Genomic DNA, 18,357 nt, shown 5'->3' with positions numbered 1-18,357 from the left:
GAATTCTGGTTAAAAATGTTTGGAAAAAATTTAGCCCGTTTTAACATGCCTTTAGCCCCGCGAGAGCAAGGTGTTACCGAACGACCTAATTTTCCAAAATGGCGTGGTATGACGTCATGAGCGCTACCAACACCGATATATATGAGAGCAATTTTTGTTGATCTAAGATCTTCGGGTAAATTTGGTCTAATTGCGAGCGTGGCTCAAAAGCAGGTCGTAATGGACGAAAGGTATTCAATTCCACTAAAATGATGACGTCACGTGCAAGTTACTTATATAAACTACATACATTGTATACGCGAGTGCCTTCCCCAAGGACACAGATAGCAGTTTTCGTGGTGGTTTTCACGGGACGTCGTAATCTCTATAATGAAAGCCTAGTGCAGTCCCATTTCGCCATCCTGACCCGCTTACGATCCATGGTCGACATTTTGTATAGATTTCTAATCAAATAAAAAATATTTTGTCTTTATAGTAATTTCTAGCTCCATACGCTACTTTTTAATTATAAATATATTATTAGCTCTAATTATAATCAATTCTTCCAACGACAAAGTGATCAGCTTATTTAGGCTGTAATTCCCTGATATCTGAAAGAAAATCAGATTAGGTTAATCTTTTACGACCTCCTCACACTATTCATTATCATAAGTAACCGATTTGAACTCCCATAAGTCACCTAAATAGATTCAGTAAGCTAAACAGTTATCCGATTTATACTTTAGTGAAATATATAATCTTGAGGAAAGCAAATCAAAATAAACAATATTTCGAAAGAAATTTAATCGAGAGATATTTGAAATCTGTTCATATCTGTCTATCAGTTTAAAAGCAAAACTATTCTGAATTCTTTGTAAACCAACGACTAACCTGTTTGAATTTTGACCGTACCAACTGAACGCAGTTGCGGATTATCTGATATCCGATCTATCATAATTATTTACTCAGGTCAGATAACGCGGCTATTTGAAAGCGCTAATTATAATTATATTATACCTTAATTATGATGGTTCAAATTTAGTCGGCTTATCAAATAATATTTGAATTCATTCGCGAGTGTACGCGCGAGGGTTTGAATAGTAGGCGTAACGTAGCAAAAATGACGAAAATGTTCAATACAAAAATCATTTTATTGATTGAAGTAACAGGTTTTTCGAATATATCTCCGTCATGAAAACTATATCATATTTGAAATATCGTTTTAAATTTTTATACAATAACAGAAACGCAACGGTTTATTTTTTCCGTTATTTTATCTCATGTTCAACATTTATATTGACGCTGCATAGCAACTACCGCGATTACAACCGAGATTTCAAATCTATATTAACTATTTATACAAACAGAGTTTTACAGTGATTAGTATTTGTCTCTTGGCTTATATACGCGCTGAAAAAAACAACCAATCTTGGTATAATGTAACAACTATTCAGGGACGGGTTAAGTGAAAAAATAAATTAAAATATTACGTACACAACAAAAAACAAACCCTGGAAACCGACCTGCGATCTCTGTATATAAAGCTAAAAAAATCATTGGTAAATTAAAAATAAATTAAAGCTGAATAAGGACGTAATTAAGTCTGCTTTGGATATTACCGTAATGTTTATTTATTCATTTTTAAGTACTGATTAAAATTAGAGCTAACTTTCGGTGTTACTTATTTCAAAATTTTGGAAGGGGAGGGGTCTAAAGTACCATTGAAATATAAATTTTGCACATATTATTTTATGAAAATAGAACCCGTTCAATTTATAATACCTTTTTTTAACTATTGAGAAATATTCATATATTATTCAAAGATTTGGAATAGTATTTTCACGATAGAGAATATTTTAATTTGGTTTTTCAAATAGATTTTAAGATTTAATATTATCATTATCTAAAAATACTCTAAAATTAACTGAAAAAGGGAGTAAAATGCAAATCTTTGGTTTTTGTTTGAAACAAATAGCACACAGGAACTGGCTAAAAATTTAAAATTTTAAGACAGACACATGGACACTTCGATAAGGCGTCTTATACTAAGTGGAACCCGCCGTATGACGTAAGTGTTATATATTAACCAGAGCGTAGTCGAGTGAGTCAACCGAACTTTGGAATATAAACATGGCGTCCCTACTCGATATAGTACCGTAAATAAACCCACCCGAAAATAAAATTAGCCAGTTCCATTAACGTTAGGAAGAGATTTCTGTTTTACACTTTATAGAATTTCACGGATTGTTTTTGATTTTATATATTCTTTCTTTCCGAAAGGGAATTCTGGGTAACGGCGAAAATGTAACGATAGCCCTATAATTTATTATGTATATATATATATTTAAATATCTACAGATTTACAATTATATCATTAACATGAATAATTAAAAACCCCATGACGGAAGATATATTTAAGGGATAAAAAGTAAAAATAAATTAAACGATGTAAATTATATCAGAGCGGTAGGACACGTGAACAGACAAAACACGTATGAACACAAATAATTTTAAAAATAAAAAAACGCGAAAAATAAATAATTATTAGGAATACTTAAAATTTTTTTGCTTTTACACACGACGTGAAGGTAAAATGTTCACCACAATTTTGTCCTCTAAAACCAACTAGCGTGTTTTCGGTAAGTTTAAACGTAGTCCGAACAAGAGTACTATTTAGTATCATTTTTCTTCTATACAGTATTCGAGAGTACTCCACGACGAAACAATGAGTTTTGGCATTCAAATATTTATGGTTTCTTTTCCAAAAATGTCTTAATGGTAAGAAAATAATAGTTACGAGATTCAACTCCTCTAAACTTTAGCATCGAAACCAACGTTTGTAACATCTATAGCGGCCATTAAGGTGACGTCACAAGTAGACTGATGACGTTGCTTTTTTTCGCCCAAACATTTCTCAACGGTAGGAAAATAAAAGTTACGAGATTCAAGCGACTCTTTTCTATATATTAGAATTGAAACCAACGTTTGCAACATCTATAGCGGCCAATTACGATGACGTCACAAGTAGACGGATGACGTCGCGAGTAGTCGGACGATGTCGCCTCGCCGCTTTTATAGTTTCTTTTTGAGGTAGTCGAACAGTTCGGAGATGTAGTTGACGGTTTTCGAGTAGTCTCTCAAGATGAGGTAATCTCGGACCAGTCGGCTGGAGCGGTCGGGCAGATCCCTGTACTCCTGCGACATGACGTCGCGCAAGACGTCGTCGTTTCGTTTGACGTGCAAGACGAACATGCCCATCTGGACGTCGCAAAGCAATTGCGTCAAGTACGTCTCGATCTTCTGGAACTCGTCCCGGAAGGAGCTGTCGTGCAAGGTGGCGTCCAAGAGGATTTCCTCGATTCCAACGGCGTAATACTGAAGAAACTCGAAAGTGCTGCGTAGCGCCTCCTCGTGCTAAACGACACGCAAGTAAAAAGAAAACGGATTTTGTTGAAGATACAACTCATTTTTGGAAATTCCGAGTAGAAGTAGGCGCAATGAGTGCTCCAAGCGAGAAACCAAGTCAAATATTTCTCAATTGGAAGGGAGATTGCAAACCAAATGCCAATGAGCCGTGTCTTTGACGCAACCATCTAATCAACCACCATCTACCATAGCCCAATCTTGGAAAAATCCAATGAAGCAACCAAAAAGCAAATATGATCTTGCGGAAATACAAGCGATTGGATCTACCAATTTAAAACCAAGCACTAATTCAAAATAACTTAATGGTCCGAAAAAGCATGCCATTTAATTCGATAAATATTTCCATGCCAATAAATGTATTCTTACCGTAAGCGTGCTTAGATGTGACACGGTTGGATCTGGGGTCACTGGAAGCCACTCTTGGCGGTCGTACTGTACGACCTCTTCGAAACTGGCATCTCGAAACTCGATTGTCACCTGTCAAAAATAAACAAATTAATTTAGAAAATTTTAAATGAAAAAACAACAATCAACAATATTATTTCCTAAAATAAGAAATTGGTGATATGTTTGAGTGGTTTAAATTTCTTTAGTTTTATTTTCTATATCGAATATTAAAGTAATAATAATTTAAATATTCGATCAGTTCGTATTACCGGGAAATTACGTATAGAAAAATATATCGTTTATCTTGATGAGGGGCCGGTAATATTAGCATATGTTTCAAATAATGCTCGGTGTTACGGTCACAGGGTGCAATAAATTCCTCGGCTTTTGTTGACGGAGCGTGGGCGATGAACGCAAATCAGACCGCGGAAAAATACACACACAAAAAATGTTGCCTATTACGTACACGCGAATTAGAAGAATTTCAAACATTTGTTATCCCACCAAAAGGGGGTATTTGCTATATCATCCTAATATGGCCATCGAAGATAATTATTCATAAACGCATTTTTTGGACGAAATATTGTTTTAACGATATCAAATATTTGAAATTCCTACTTGCGCAAAACAAAAAAGTAATTTACTACGTTCAAAATTTCATAAATTATTTTATCGTAGATGTCACTATTGTCGTATTTTTTATGACAGGTATTGAAGCCCACGCAGCGGCGATGGAAAAAAAACAAAAACACACCCGTGGGCAGCGCGCATCCTTGTTGCCAGTCTGATACACGTGGGAAAAAAGTAAACCAAAAAATAACGCATCCAAAGCGTGTTATTATATAAAGACAAGATATGTTATACTAAATAAAAATGGATAGACTGGTAACACCGTAAGTCCGCCTTTGAAAGGAATAAATAAAATAGTGGTCAGGTAACACCACGATCTCGAGAAACCTTCACATACTCCGTAACAAAAAATGAAGAGATATCCTACGTAAGGCAAATTCGCGGATAAGCGTTCAATGACATTGAAATATGACTTCGACAACCAAACAAACAAAGTCATAAACACGAAAAGAATACACCCACGGATTCTATTACGATATTCATTTTTTTAAATCTTTATTTCTTTAAAAAAAATTGACGGGCCAAATCTTCGCGGGAAGCTTATAATTTTAATTTCATCTAGGTGTATCTTAACTGATATTGAAAAATTCGGGGAGCGGGTTCCAAAAATGTTCATTATGACGTCGTTCGGTTAGGAATGGAGTGCCCTGGGGCAGAGGCGGTGAAAATAGGAAACTTTTCGCGCGACCCCAAACGCGCTCGATTTTTCCAATACTTCTTTTCCTGATTTTGCGTACTCGTATTTGTAAAGGTTTTCAGATACACTATATTACGTGTTTTAAATAATTATACGAGATTAAATTGTATTAAAATTAATTTAAAATATGTCGGTATAGAATATAAAATTTATTTGTTACGAAGAACTCTAAAGCGTGGTTCCGTTTGAACGAAATCGTCGCCGGCAGTTGAAAAGCAACATCACGATAGTGTGACGTCATTCGGAGTGGTGTGATTTTTCGTATATAGGGGGCAGTCAACTACTTTTTCCTCGTTTTTATACCAAAATAAAATCGAGTTCTAGATCTAGATAAGATATATCTACAATAGATTGATGTCAAATTAAAGCACTTAAGATTTTAAACTAATAATAAATCCAGATTTTATAGTTTTAAAAGTTATTACTATTTTAATAAGTGCACGTTACATTATAAATTATATAAAAAACTAAATTCCCAACTATAAAGCTCATTTACCCTTCAATTTAACGCTTAAATGAATTAATATAATTAAATCGATTAATAAAATATACCGATAAAGGTTTTTGGGGAAAATTTTGTTGGAAAAAAGTATGCAGTTATAATTTCTTGATAAAATAATTAGCCAACCACTCTTAATAACAAAGCGGTATTTTTTTTGTCTTCTTATCAAGAAATTTCAAGCGAACGAGCGAATGACATTGAAAGGGGGACTATTTTAGGAGATTACGGTGCAGAAAATGCCCCTTAATTGCCACCAAAACACCTTCGTCGATAGTAATTAAAAAGAATTAAAAAAATTAATGAATGAAAAATGTCAGTTTCGAGCAACTGATATTTTACTACGAAGGTTAAAGTCATTCGCTACAAGAACAGTAGGATACTACAAGAATTCTTCGAATTTACTAATAATACTACGAGCAGATTCGAATCTAGACACTTGGACGGCGGATGCTACGGGGAGTGCCGCTTGATATCGTTCAATCAACGAGGAAGGAGAAAAAAAATGTTTTCTCCAAGTCCGTATATCCATAACTGGCAAAGCCACCTAATTAACAATTTTTGGATCTGCCTCACCCACAAGCCCCCCCCCCCCCTTATCACCTTCCAGCGAAGAAGGGTCCTAAATAGCCTTTTACAACTTTGTTTCTACCCCCCCCCCCTCCTCCGATAAACGCGTATCACTTTAAAAACACGCGTGAAATTTCATATTAATTCTTACAAAATAAAGCGATTTATCCGTTAATGGATTGTATAAAGATTGTTAAGATGTTGAACCGATCTTAAAGGCGGGTTTACGCGAGTCGGTAGCGTTGTCTGACGGTTCAGAAAAAAATACGTATAGATGTAAGGTTTATATGAATATTTTTTGGTATTTAATACCCCCCTAATAGTAGGCTCGTCCGATTTGCGTACGAGAATGCGGTTGGAACACTTCTACAGGCGTTTTGGTCTACTTTCTCCGATCTGGCCTATTTTAATCGCGGTCTACGTGGCCATTTAAAAAAAAAAAGAATTACTTTATTTAGCTTTTGCCATTTTAAGAAACTCGACTTCAGTGGATAAATTTGAAAATCTAGATTTAAATACATCCTTTAATTATACTTGTTCAACGGCTATTTAAGGCTAAGGTTAATAATAAAAATAGTAAAATACTTTCAGTATTTTTAAATTAAATTCGTAAGACTTTCCATTTCAATATTATTTCCTATTCCTCAGATTTTGAATTAAATAAATTTACAAAATAACAGTTCTCTTAAATTGCGAATATGTTTTCATAGATTCTATAGAAATTACGATAAACTTTCTTTAGACAATCAGGATTAATTTTCATTAGACAATCAGGATTAATTTTCATTAGACAATCAGGATTAATTTTCATTAGACAATCAGGATTAATTTTCATTAGACAATCAGGATTAATTTTCATTAGACAATCAGGATTAATTTTCATTAGACAATCAGGATTAATTTTCATTAGACAATCAGGATTAATTTTCATTAGACAATCAGGATTAATTTTCATTAGACAATCAGGATTAATTTTCATTAGACAATCAGGATTAATCTTCTTAATAAATTAGGATTAATCTTCTTAATAAATTAGGATTAATCTTCTTAATAAATTAGGATTAATCTTCTTAAGAAATTAGGATTTATCTTCTTAAGAAATTAGGATTTATCTTCTTAAGAAATTAGGATTTATCTTCTTAAGAAATTAGGATTTATCTTCTTAAGAAATTAGGATTTATCTTCTTAAGAAATTAGGATTTATCTTCTTAAGAAATTAGGATTTATCTTCTTAAGAAATTAGGATTTATCTTCTTAAGAAATTAGGATTTATCTTCTTAAGAAATTAGGATTTATCTTCTTAAGAAATTAGGATTTATCTTCTTAAGAAATTAGGATTTATCTTCTTAAGAAATTAGGATTTATCTTCTTAAGAAATTAGGATTTATCTTAAGAAATTAGGATTAATCTTCTTAAAAAATTAGGATTAATCTTCTTAAAAAATTTAGATTAATCTTCTTAAAAAATTTAGATTAATCTTCTTAAAAAATTTAGATTAATCTTCTTAAAAAATTAGGATTAATCTTCTTAAAAAATTAGGATTAATCTTCTTAAAAAATTAGGATTAATCTTCTTAAAAAATTAGGATTAATCTTCTTAAAAAATTAGGATTAATCTTCTTAAAAAATTAGGATTAATCTTCTTAAAAAATTAGGATTAATCTTCTTAAAAAATTAGGATTAATCTTCTTAAAAAATTAGGATTAATCTTCTATAGATTCGATAGAAAATGAGATTATTTTCTATAGATTCGATAGAAAATGAGATTCATTTTCTATAGATTCTATAGAAATGACGATTAAATTTCTGTAGAAAATTTCGATTACTTTTCTATAGATAATTTCGATTACTTTTCTATAGAGAATTTTGATTACTTTTCTATAGATAATTTTGATTACTTTTCAATAAAGAATTATGATTTATTTTCTTTAGAGAATTTCGATTACTTTTCTATAGAGAATTTCGATTACTTTTCTATAGAGAATTTCGATTACTTTTCTATAGATAATTTTGATTACTTTTCAATAAAGAATTATGATTTATTTTCTATAGAGAATTTCGATTAATTTTCTATAGAGAATTTCGATTACTTTTCTATAGAGAATTTCGATTACTTTTCTATAGAGAATTTCGATTACTTTTCTATAGAGAATTTCGATTACTTTTCTATAGATCCTAAATACTATCCTATAAATACTATAAAAATGGGGAATTTAATAATAATAATAATAATAATCAGCTAGGCTAATCATATCTCTTAGACTTAATTCGAGGTACTTCTTGTTCTTCGAAATAATGTATTAAAAGAAAAGAAAGGGGATCACACACACACACACACTATATAATGTTATATAGAAATGTAGTAAGCCTTGGAAATCGAGAACACCCTTATTATAAATTATTCCACATACTCTTTTTTTCAGTAGCGCGGGCTATATTTTCGGTTCGCCCCGAATCGCGTGGTGAGAGAGAACCGCCTGCAATTTCTAATATATAAAATAGAAGAAAAAAATTCGTCCCGAAACCAGTCGAAGCAGCGGCACCAAGCAGTCTGGCATTTCGGGTAAGTGGCTGCGCCCGGGGCACAATTAACGAAACCCCGCTCACCAGATTCCAACGGGAGGGGGCAGGCTACACCGAGGGGGGCTCCCGAGATCAAAATCGGAGTTTAATATGGCCATCAGCTAAAAAAAACGTTCAAGCGTTGAGGCTGACAGGGGAGGGGGAAAGCGGGTCCTTAAGGCCACAACTATATAGATATAATTATATAAAAATGATTCTCTTTCGTGCAAGTATTCTTTATATATATATATATATATATATATATATATATATATATATATATATATATATATATATATATATATATATATGTACATCGGAATTTTTTTTATCTAATATATATTGGTATATAAAAAATGTTGAGTCACTTTTTCAAAGCTATACACTGTATGCATGGCCTCCCTGTAGCGGCGTGTATAGTATTTTTATGACATCTAACAAAGTGTAGGGTCTAGAAACTACCTACGCTACACCTGCATACCCCGCGTCGAACTCAGTCGTGAGTGATTTAAACGAAAGCTATTTTATATATATTATATTTTCACTAAAGTTGTCAGTTTAAAAATAGACATTGTTTAATGGAAATTATAAATTTAAAATGGAGAATATCTTAATCGTAAAAATTCGTTAAAAAAGGAGGTATTATTTTGACGATTTTAACCGAGTAATTAAATTTTACTAAACTTACATATATTAATTAAAATACAACCTATATTTACAAACGTTGCTAGTTTATAAACAAACTCTGTCTAATGAAAATTATAATTTTAAAATTACGAATATAATAAAAATTAATATTACGATAAAAATGAGGATGTTTTTAACTGAATAATAAAAATTTATTAGGTATAATAAAATTTTAATTAATAAGCTATATCAGATATATCAGGGTGAAATTCTATCGATTTAAATATCGCGCGTAACTGTGTTTATTTACTATTTACAAGACAGAGATCGGGAAATTGAATAGGAAGCGGAGCGGCCGTAAAACCGAATTTTAAGCGAGCAAAAAAACGACCCCGCTATCGCCATCTAGGTACGCGGGGGTGTACTAGGAAATACCCCTTTTAAAATAATAAACCTAAAAAAAATAAAATATTAACGACCGCGCGATTAAATTAAGTCTTCGGGGACGCAATTATTTGCACGTGTAACGCGACTCTTACCACTCTCTCAAAAAGAGAAAAAGTCGAAATCGGCTCTTCTTCGCATCCTATTTATGGCTCAATTTCGAAACTTAAATAGATTAAATCGTAATTGATGTTTCTCAATTTACTAATAAGGAGGAGGTCGAATCCTTTTGTCCGGGTTTCGCTTGTTATTTAGGGAAGTCAATATTATGACCAATTGACTTTTAACGATTAGAAAAATTTATTCCAAATTGCATTTAGAAATATATTTCATTGTTTTTTCTTTCTCGACTAGTTTCCGTAGGTTTTTTTTTCTGGTCGGATCAACCTAAGTGGGATCCATAAAAGAATTAAACCCACGTTGAAAGTGGATACACCGACACACGGGTCACAACCCCCGTCGTTAACCCCCCCCCCCCTATTTAATACCATTATGGCGAAAAATATAAAAAGGTGGGTTTCACCAGCGAGACTGGGTTTGGGAGTGGTACGAGAGCGACTTACAATAACGAAGGATTTCTGTGTTTTGAGATTCGGCCAAAATCAAAAAAAGATCGAAAGAAGCCCAACAAGTCGTTGAGGAAGCTATCAAAGCTCACACGCGAACGCTAAACTACCAGATCGATATTCATATCTATATATGGGAAAATGATAGGACATTGAAAAATTTAAACGATTCTTATTAATCGCGCTTATTGATTTTTAAAGAAATTACCAATTAACTCGAGTTAGGTGGTTTTTCTTTTAAAGGTAATTTTAACCTCGGGATGAATTCTGATACCAATGATTTGGGTTTTGCTACCAATATTCCTTAGTACTTATAAGTATTAAAAATTAATGTTTCACAAAATGCCCTTAATAAAGTTTTTTGGGGGGTTTCAGAAAATTGATAGTTGCTAACTTGTGTTGGTTCATTTCTAATGTAAATTTCACCATATAAAGACATTTTATCCAACATATAAAATAGATATATTTTGAATTAAAACTAGTCCTACACTTAAGAAAGATTTGTTGGGTAATTGTGTTCGATATGAAATTATACTATTGCACTGGTAAATCCGGCGCTAAAAAACCTGTATTATAACCCGTCTATTTGAAAATTTAAATTATAAACAATAAAACTTCTGGGGCTTAAATCAAATTATTGATATGAAAAATCTTCAAGGCGTTAAACGAGTTAATAGTAATTCTAAAAACCACGAGCAGTCAAACATATCACCATTTTAGATGGTAAGACGATGGTACTTACGAAATCTCTTTTGATTTCGTTGGTTTGCTGGGTGGCGTGCGCGGCGGACTTGTAAATGTTGTCGAAGATTCTGGAGACAGAGACGGCGCTCTCTGGCGCGTTCCTCATGTCCGCTTCCTCGAAGACGTGTCCGGGGAAGCCGCACGGGTTGACCCACTTGGGCTGGTCAGAGCCCCGGTGGAACGTCGTCTGCTTGTTGGAGGATGTTAAGGAACTGGTGTGGTGTGCTGCCGTGTTTCGAACCGGTAGTGGCGCGCTCATCGTGGTCACTGATAACACTCCGACTATCGTCGCTTGAAATAGGTATCTTAGATCTGCAACAAAAAAGATAACCAAATTATTAAGAAACATGGTTTCAATCTATAAATTTCTGGACTGATATATTAGCACGGTTTCTATCAATCATTTTATTGACTGATAAAATTAGCGAATAAGTAGATTAGTCCATTATTTATTATTATAATAAAGCTAGGGTTTAGCTTTATTATCCCTTTTCATAATGGACTAATCTACTTATTCGCTAATTTTATCATCCTTTGCAATGCAGTCCATAGGTGGTTGCTTTTAACTTAACATTTTATTGACTGAACTACTGATTACAGGAACTAATAATACATTAACTTCATTATTAAGATAAGTATTTTTTACTTGTCTCCAAATTCGTTTACAGATTACGAATATACGTTTTAAATGTAAAATAATATAAAACCATGCTAAACAAACTAAATTATCACCAAAACTATGGCTGTAAATCGATAGAGGCCAAAGTTGCTATATCCATATTATGAATAGGGAGGGATACGTTAAAAATCGTTCCAATTAACATTCTTTAACTGACCGAATAAATAATTATTTTGCAGTTTTTAAACGAATTTGTAATAAATTTTTTCAGTTTTTAAACGAATTTATATTAAATTTGGCAGTTTTTAAACGAATTTATATTAAATTTGGCAGTTTTTAAACGAATTTATATTAAATTTGGCAGTTTTTATAACGATTTAATAATTAATTTTCCAGTTTTATATAACGATTTATTAATTAATTCCCCAGTTTTTTATAACGATTTAATAATTAATTCCCCAGTTTTTTATAACGATTTAATAATTAAATTCCCAGTTATTTATAACGATTTAATAATTAATTTCCCAGTTTTTATAACGAACTAATAATTAATTAGACAGATGTTAAACAGATTTTTTAATTAATTGGGCAGTTTTTAAACGAAATAATAAATAATTTGGCCGTATTTAAACGATTTTATAAATAATTTGGCATTTTTAAACGATTTTATAATTATAATTTGACAGTTTTAAACCATTTTATAATTATAATTGGGCAGTTTTAAACCTTTTTATAATTATAATTGGGGAGTTTTTAAACGAATTATTAAATAATTTGTCACTGTCGGAACAGCAAATGGACGCTAGCCCCATCTATACAAAATATAAGGAGATTTCCACAACATTTAACAAGAAAAGAAAAGAGAGCATTATTTTGCCGAAGAGTCGCGTGTGACTAATAGCGTCTGCAAAATGAAATTCGCGGAAAAGGGAAAAGGGCTGTAACGAAAAAAGATAGACCGGCGCGTAACGTTGCACAGAACCCCTGCGCCTTGGCCTCTCCCGCATTCCTTTCTCTACAATCGACACGGAGCACACGCGCGAAAGGTAAGTTTGACAGAGCGACGCACCCAGGGATTCTCCCTTTACAAGCATTCCGATCGCGTTAGAAATTTACCCGCCTGATTAAAATATACTTTCTCAACTAGCTGCGACCTTTAGCAATGACTACCATCGAAACAAAATGCCAGTTCACTAATAAGCGGGTTTTTACTTCAACATATTCGAATAAAAAGGTAATAAACCGTTTGTTTTCTAAATTGATAAGCATCCTTCAATTTGGATTTCCCAACCGAGATAATTTTGAATACGACGTAAAATACGTACCGCTAAAATGGGTTTGGTTATTATCTAAATATTTCTCAATGTAATCCGCGTTCGGTCAAAGTCAAGATGCTCCAAACGTATCTTTACGGTATGAAGAAAAATTAATATAACAGAAGGGCCGCTAGCACACCAGGAAAGTAATTTAGGTTACAAGGATATTGCATCATTTTTTCTCTCTAGATTTTTGAAAAGTCACGCTGCCAACAGCGAATATAATTTTTTTTAATAAAACCGATCATTTTATTTTATGAAATCAAATTAATTAACATTAATAATAATGTTAACTATTTATCTTCCACAGAATATACTCAAAAATGTTCTAAAATATTCTAAGAACGATTTTCTAGCCACGTAAAAGTTTAAGACAAATTTGATTTTACTTTTTAATTAATTGTCGATCTAAGCTCCAACTAAAGGCGGGCAACTTTGTTAAAAACACTCACGCGCTAGTCATTTACCGATTCACGGTTAAGTAAAATCAAAGAGAGAAAATAGTTGTCGTAACTTCCAGACATATAATATTTGCTTTTTAAAAAATATAATTTTTCATACATAAAATATTATTCACGTGACTAGATAACAATATCCAATCAAAATAAGGAAGGTGACCTTGCGGGGAAGCGAAGATAACGGAGCCCCTCTATAAAAAGAGCCGGTCGGGGACGGGGCACCTTCTAAACGCTTCGGAACAGCGTCCCGCCAAGAAACTTAAGCGGTCTCTCGACGAGGTTTCGACGAAAGAGAGAGAGAGAGAAAAGTGGGAAAACCTACTTGTTGCTGAAAACCTGTGTTTCTTAATCCTTAGCGTTTGATTATGGCACTGACAATCCTCGTCCCTACACGCGCACTTATTTGTCCTACACTTGGACTTCTCCCGAAGGCAAACGCACGTGGAGACGAACCTCAAATCGCCGGGACTGTCGGAAACGCATTCTGTCGTTAAAGTTTTCATTTTTGGTTTAGAGACAATCGGGTTCGTACAATAAACGAAAGTTCAATATTTTTTTGCTTATCCGACGCGATTTGAAATAAATATAAAGTTATTCTTAACTGCCGAAGAATTGAGAATTATAATATTTTAAATCTCGAGGTAAATAGTTTAGAAACTTTTCTAGCGTGCTAAAACAAACAAATCTCGATCATATATATTTGGGTCCGAAAGAGAAACCGTGTTAAAATTTGTTTCAAAAATTTGAAGGGCTCCTGACTCTCGCGAACCAATGGCTCTCTGACTGAGACTGAAGTCCAGGTAATACGTCCCTCCATATATAAATATCCAGAAATCTGTTCCCCTGCCGTCCCCCCCTTTTCTCTCTCTCTCTCTCTCTCTCTCTCTCGCTCTCTCCCTCTGTCTCTGCTCCCCCCCCTCTCGCTACCCTCCATCTTCCCATACGCGTGTCGCCCCCCCTCGCTTCCGAGGTATGAATGAACAGCGCTCGTAGTACTATACGACGTAACGAGCCGCGATACGTCATGATTTCTCCGAACCTGTTGAAGAGCGGTTAGAGGGGAACGTATTTTCCAACTACATCACTCCGGAACGGATTCGCTATTGGCCCGACCGCGTGACGTCGAGGAGGCGTCGTCCACTACGTCAGGCCCTCTGATTGGTCGAAGCGCCAAGAACGCGAAATCCGAATAGGAGACTTTCGTTGTGGAAAAGTTTGAGTATTCCGGCAACCGGGGAAACCTCTCCTCTCGCTATAAGCATCTTTTTTTTTTTCATTTTTGCGTTTTATGATACCGAAATTCTCATAAAAACATTAAAAAAAATAAGACTTCTTGAAATTTCGTCGGTTCGGTCTTATTCCGGTTTAGGGAATATGATACAGAGGCGTTATTTATATTTTCTTATTGTTCAGGCTTTTTCTGGTAAAAAACGTCTTAGCATCACCCCCGGGACGCTAATTGCGTTATAATTTGAAATATTGACACGGGGTTTTTCACCTTCTTACGTTACGTAGACGACATTAAATCAACCAGCGTGTAATATAAAAACAATTAGTAATGGATTATCTGTAAATTTGCATAAAATTCTTTCAACTTAGACAAACCCCTGAAACGCACCTTAATTACGCGTTTATTGACCATAAATGTACAAATGTGGAAATATTTTCGCATCCACATAATTTTCCATAGCTTGGCGAATTCTACTAATGTCTTAATGACTTGGAAAATTACCTACTCTGTTCTTGGCATGGTTTTGCAAATTTTGACATAATAGTTATTATAACTAGGCTTTATTTATAAAAATCTACATTTTATACAATGAAATAAAACCACGGAAAACATTTAATGCCGCTGAGGTAATTAGTTTTAAAGGCCGACTACATAGTTACTCGGTCTTTCACTGGAGGCTGGTTGCTCGCATAGCACATGTGTCTCGCATCGAGCCAACTTCCAGCGAAAGACGAGTAAACCTATGTAAGTCGGCCTTTAAAATAGAAAGGTCACCTATATATACCGCTTTATCAGCTTCTATATTTTACCTCCTTATAAGAGCCCAAGCTAAGGCCACACTAACACCGAAGACTAGGCACTCTGAAGTCTTCAATATTAATACATATTTAGACCTATTTCATTGTGAATTTCAAATTTCGTGCAGCGCTATGGAAATGATTGAATCAAAGAATTTATAAAAGGTTGATAAGCATTTAATTTTCATGTGCTCTAAGGATAAAATTATCAGCTAATACATAGCCGCACTAAAAGCGGTGCCTTTCTTTCAAGCTAGTGGCGACATCTCGCGTTCAACAGTTTAATCTTTGCGGTTTTTTCCAACTAACACGCGCTACAATATACATAGTTATAGTTCTACGCGTATTGTTATCACACAAATAAAATTTAATTTAAAACGAAAATGATAAATTTTCCGAGTGGTCAGAGCCATTATCAGTTCTTCAATGCAATTTAAATTGGAATTTTGGTTCGTCGCGTATTTAACTTTACCCTAAATGTTTGCGTTCACAAAGTTTCAAAATCTGGCACGTTCGACGATATTAAACACGCGTTTTAAAACCAGCTTAAAGGGCGAGGAGCTACGTGAAATTTGGGCCGACTTTTTCAAACGATTTTATGTATCTTTAAGCACGTTAATCTAGTGCTCGGAAATGTTTATTCATTATCCACAATTTTTCCGATTTATTTAAAAAACGTTGGTAAAAATAATATCATTTTAACTTATTTAATTATGTTTTTCACGCAACCAAGCATTTATTTGAATAAAAGTGGTATTTATTTAAATAATTGTTTAATTTATTTAAATAATAGGCTTATTCACTTTCGATTATTTAAACATTTTTTTTATTCAACTATTGGTTATTTAAATAAATATTATTTAAATATCGCCGAGCTTATTTTATTCAAGGATAAAAATTAATCGAATGCCGAGCACTACGTCAATCAATATACAATTTAAATATTCCACGTGAAAAATAGATTTCCCTACAAACAACCCCAGTGAATATAGAGATTCGCCAAAGATGATGTTGCCAAAGAATCAAGATCAAAATCAACCGATTTTTATCTCTTTCCGTAAACGTTTACGCCAACATTAAAAATAGTATAGCTTTAACACATTAGGTGTGAATTACACAGCACGGTTTACGTTTAAGCTTTTAATTAGAAAGCTCAGCGGAGGCATTAGGAAATATGGTGTCACGCGCTTAATCGCGATACTTTTGAAAGCGACCGCAAAATATCAAAAACGTAGGTTTCGTACGCTGTCGTGATAGGACGCACGTAATCTAAAAACTGCAGCAGACAGGGTCTGGCAAAACGAGGTTTGAATCTATAAATAATCTAATCCGGCTTCTTCTTCGCCACGCTGAGGTGAAATCAGCCGAGGATAGATATTAGCTAAAAGAAATAACGCTATTCTTTTTAAAAGTCAAAGTTAATTCTTTCAAGAACGAGTTTTCTAGAGAGACCCCGCCGCGAGCCAAAATTTTCAAAAGACGCGCAGACTTTCAAACTCCGTTGTAGCCAATTTCCTTTTAAATATCAAAAGTGAAGCAAAAATAAATATTTTTAAAAAGGGTCTTTTCTATTATATTGAATTTATGCCAATAACAGAGACGGAACTCCGTTTAAGTATTGGGAAAATTTGATTATATTTCGAGACAATATATTATTTGAATGGTTACAATTTTAACGTTAAAATTATAAAATAAAATATCAAAAGTAAAATTTTAATAAATTTGACTTTTATTATTATTTTTGCATCAAACAAATTCCCGCATTACTACACTACCTAAAAACATTTACAAATTTTAACGAAAAAAGTATATACCAAACCTAACATTTTAATTATTATTTGCGCATTACTGCACTAACTAGTTAACAATTAAAATCTTAAGGAGTTAAGAGTGGTAAAATCTCATACACGTATAATTTGTTTCAAAATTACTTGAAACCGCGGCTAATTAATTGCAAAAAAGGGGTATCGGAAAGTGGTTCAGAATTCCACTCTGGCAGAGAGGTTAAGGACGCGACGTTAAGAACGGCAACGTCTAGGCTTCAAAGCTGCATCCCAGACGTTCCAAAGCATTCGAGAATTTCCCGTTAAATTACGGTGCTTTAGCGAATTACTTCCGTAAAGGAAATAAAATCAATAAAACATGAAACGCGCGAAAGTGTCACTCTAAATAAAACAAGTTTGCCAAAAGACAAAATATAGTCCGGCGCTTAAATAGAGTATAGCTATCAAAGCGCGGTAATAATATTTTAATAATTTAGTAATTAATTTGAAATTAATATTATTTAAATTATAAAATTGCGATCCAGCTCCTCTAGATAGAGGTCTCCAAATTCCTAGAACAGGCCACGAAGAAGCACTATACAGGGTGTTTTAAATAGTTATGCAAAAATTTAAAGGAGTTGTAGGTTGTGAGTTGCGAAGTATGCCTGTTTTTATTTTTCCCATTTTCCTACGAATTGTTAAAAGAGCGCCAGAGCTTCAAATTGTGGCCTACTAGCCACTGGAAGTAGGCTGCAACAAGCGCCAAACGAAACCGCAGGGAAATGCGAACACTAAGGTTTGGGTTCGTGTGATAGGTAAAAAAGGACTTGGTAAACAAATCGAGGTAACCAGCGTAAAAAAGTAAACCTAAACAGTATTTAAAGTCCCTGCTGCTTGGTTTTTGCTCGTTGCAGCCTACTTCCGGGGGCTAGTAGGCCACTCTTTGAAGTTCTCTGGCACTCTTTGAACTCATCGTAGGAAAATTGGTGAAAAAACAGGCATACTTCTCAACTCACCCCCCTACAACTCCTTAAAATTTTGGC

The 18,357-nt window shown here is 33.7% G+C and overlaps 1 protein-coding gene across 1 annotated transcript; it reads right to left on the bottom strand.

Moving 5' to 3' along the window:
- Nucleotides 1-1,111: 1,111 nt before the first annotated feature.
- Nucleotides 1,112-14,026, bottom strand: LOC149948734 (uncharacterized). The gene is made up of 4 exons (XM_090171139.1): nt 13,846-14,026; nt 11,129-11,442; nt 3,772-3,882; nt 1,112-3,393 (listed from the first exon to the last, which is right to left on the bottom strand). The coding sequence occupies exons 1-4, from the start codon at nt 14,024-14,026 to the stop codon at nt 3,052-3,054; spliced, it is 948 nt and encodes a 315-aa protein (XP_090027265.1). The 3' UTR covers nt 1,112-3,051.
- Nucleotides 14,027-18,357: the final 4,331 nt, after the last annotated feature.

This window comes from Leiobunum rupestre, chromosome 4, assembly GCF_980474605.1.
Source record: "Leiobunum rupestre chromosome 4, qqLeiRupe1.1.hap1, whole genome shotgun sequence".
Lineage (NCBI taxonomy): Eukaryota > Metazoa > Arthropoda > Arachnida > Opiliones > Sclerosomatidae > Leiobunum > Leiobunum rupestre.
Note: the sequence above shows the minus strand (reverse complement) of the source record. Positions and strands in the feature narration are given on the sequence as shown.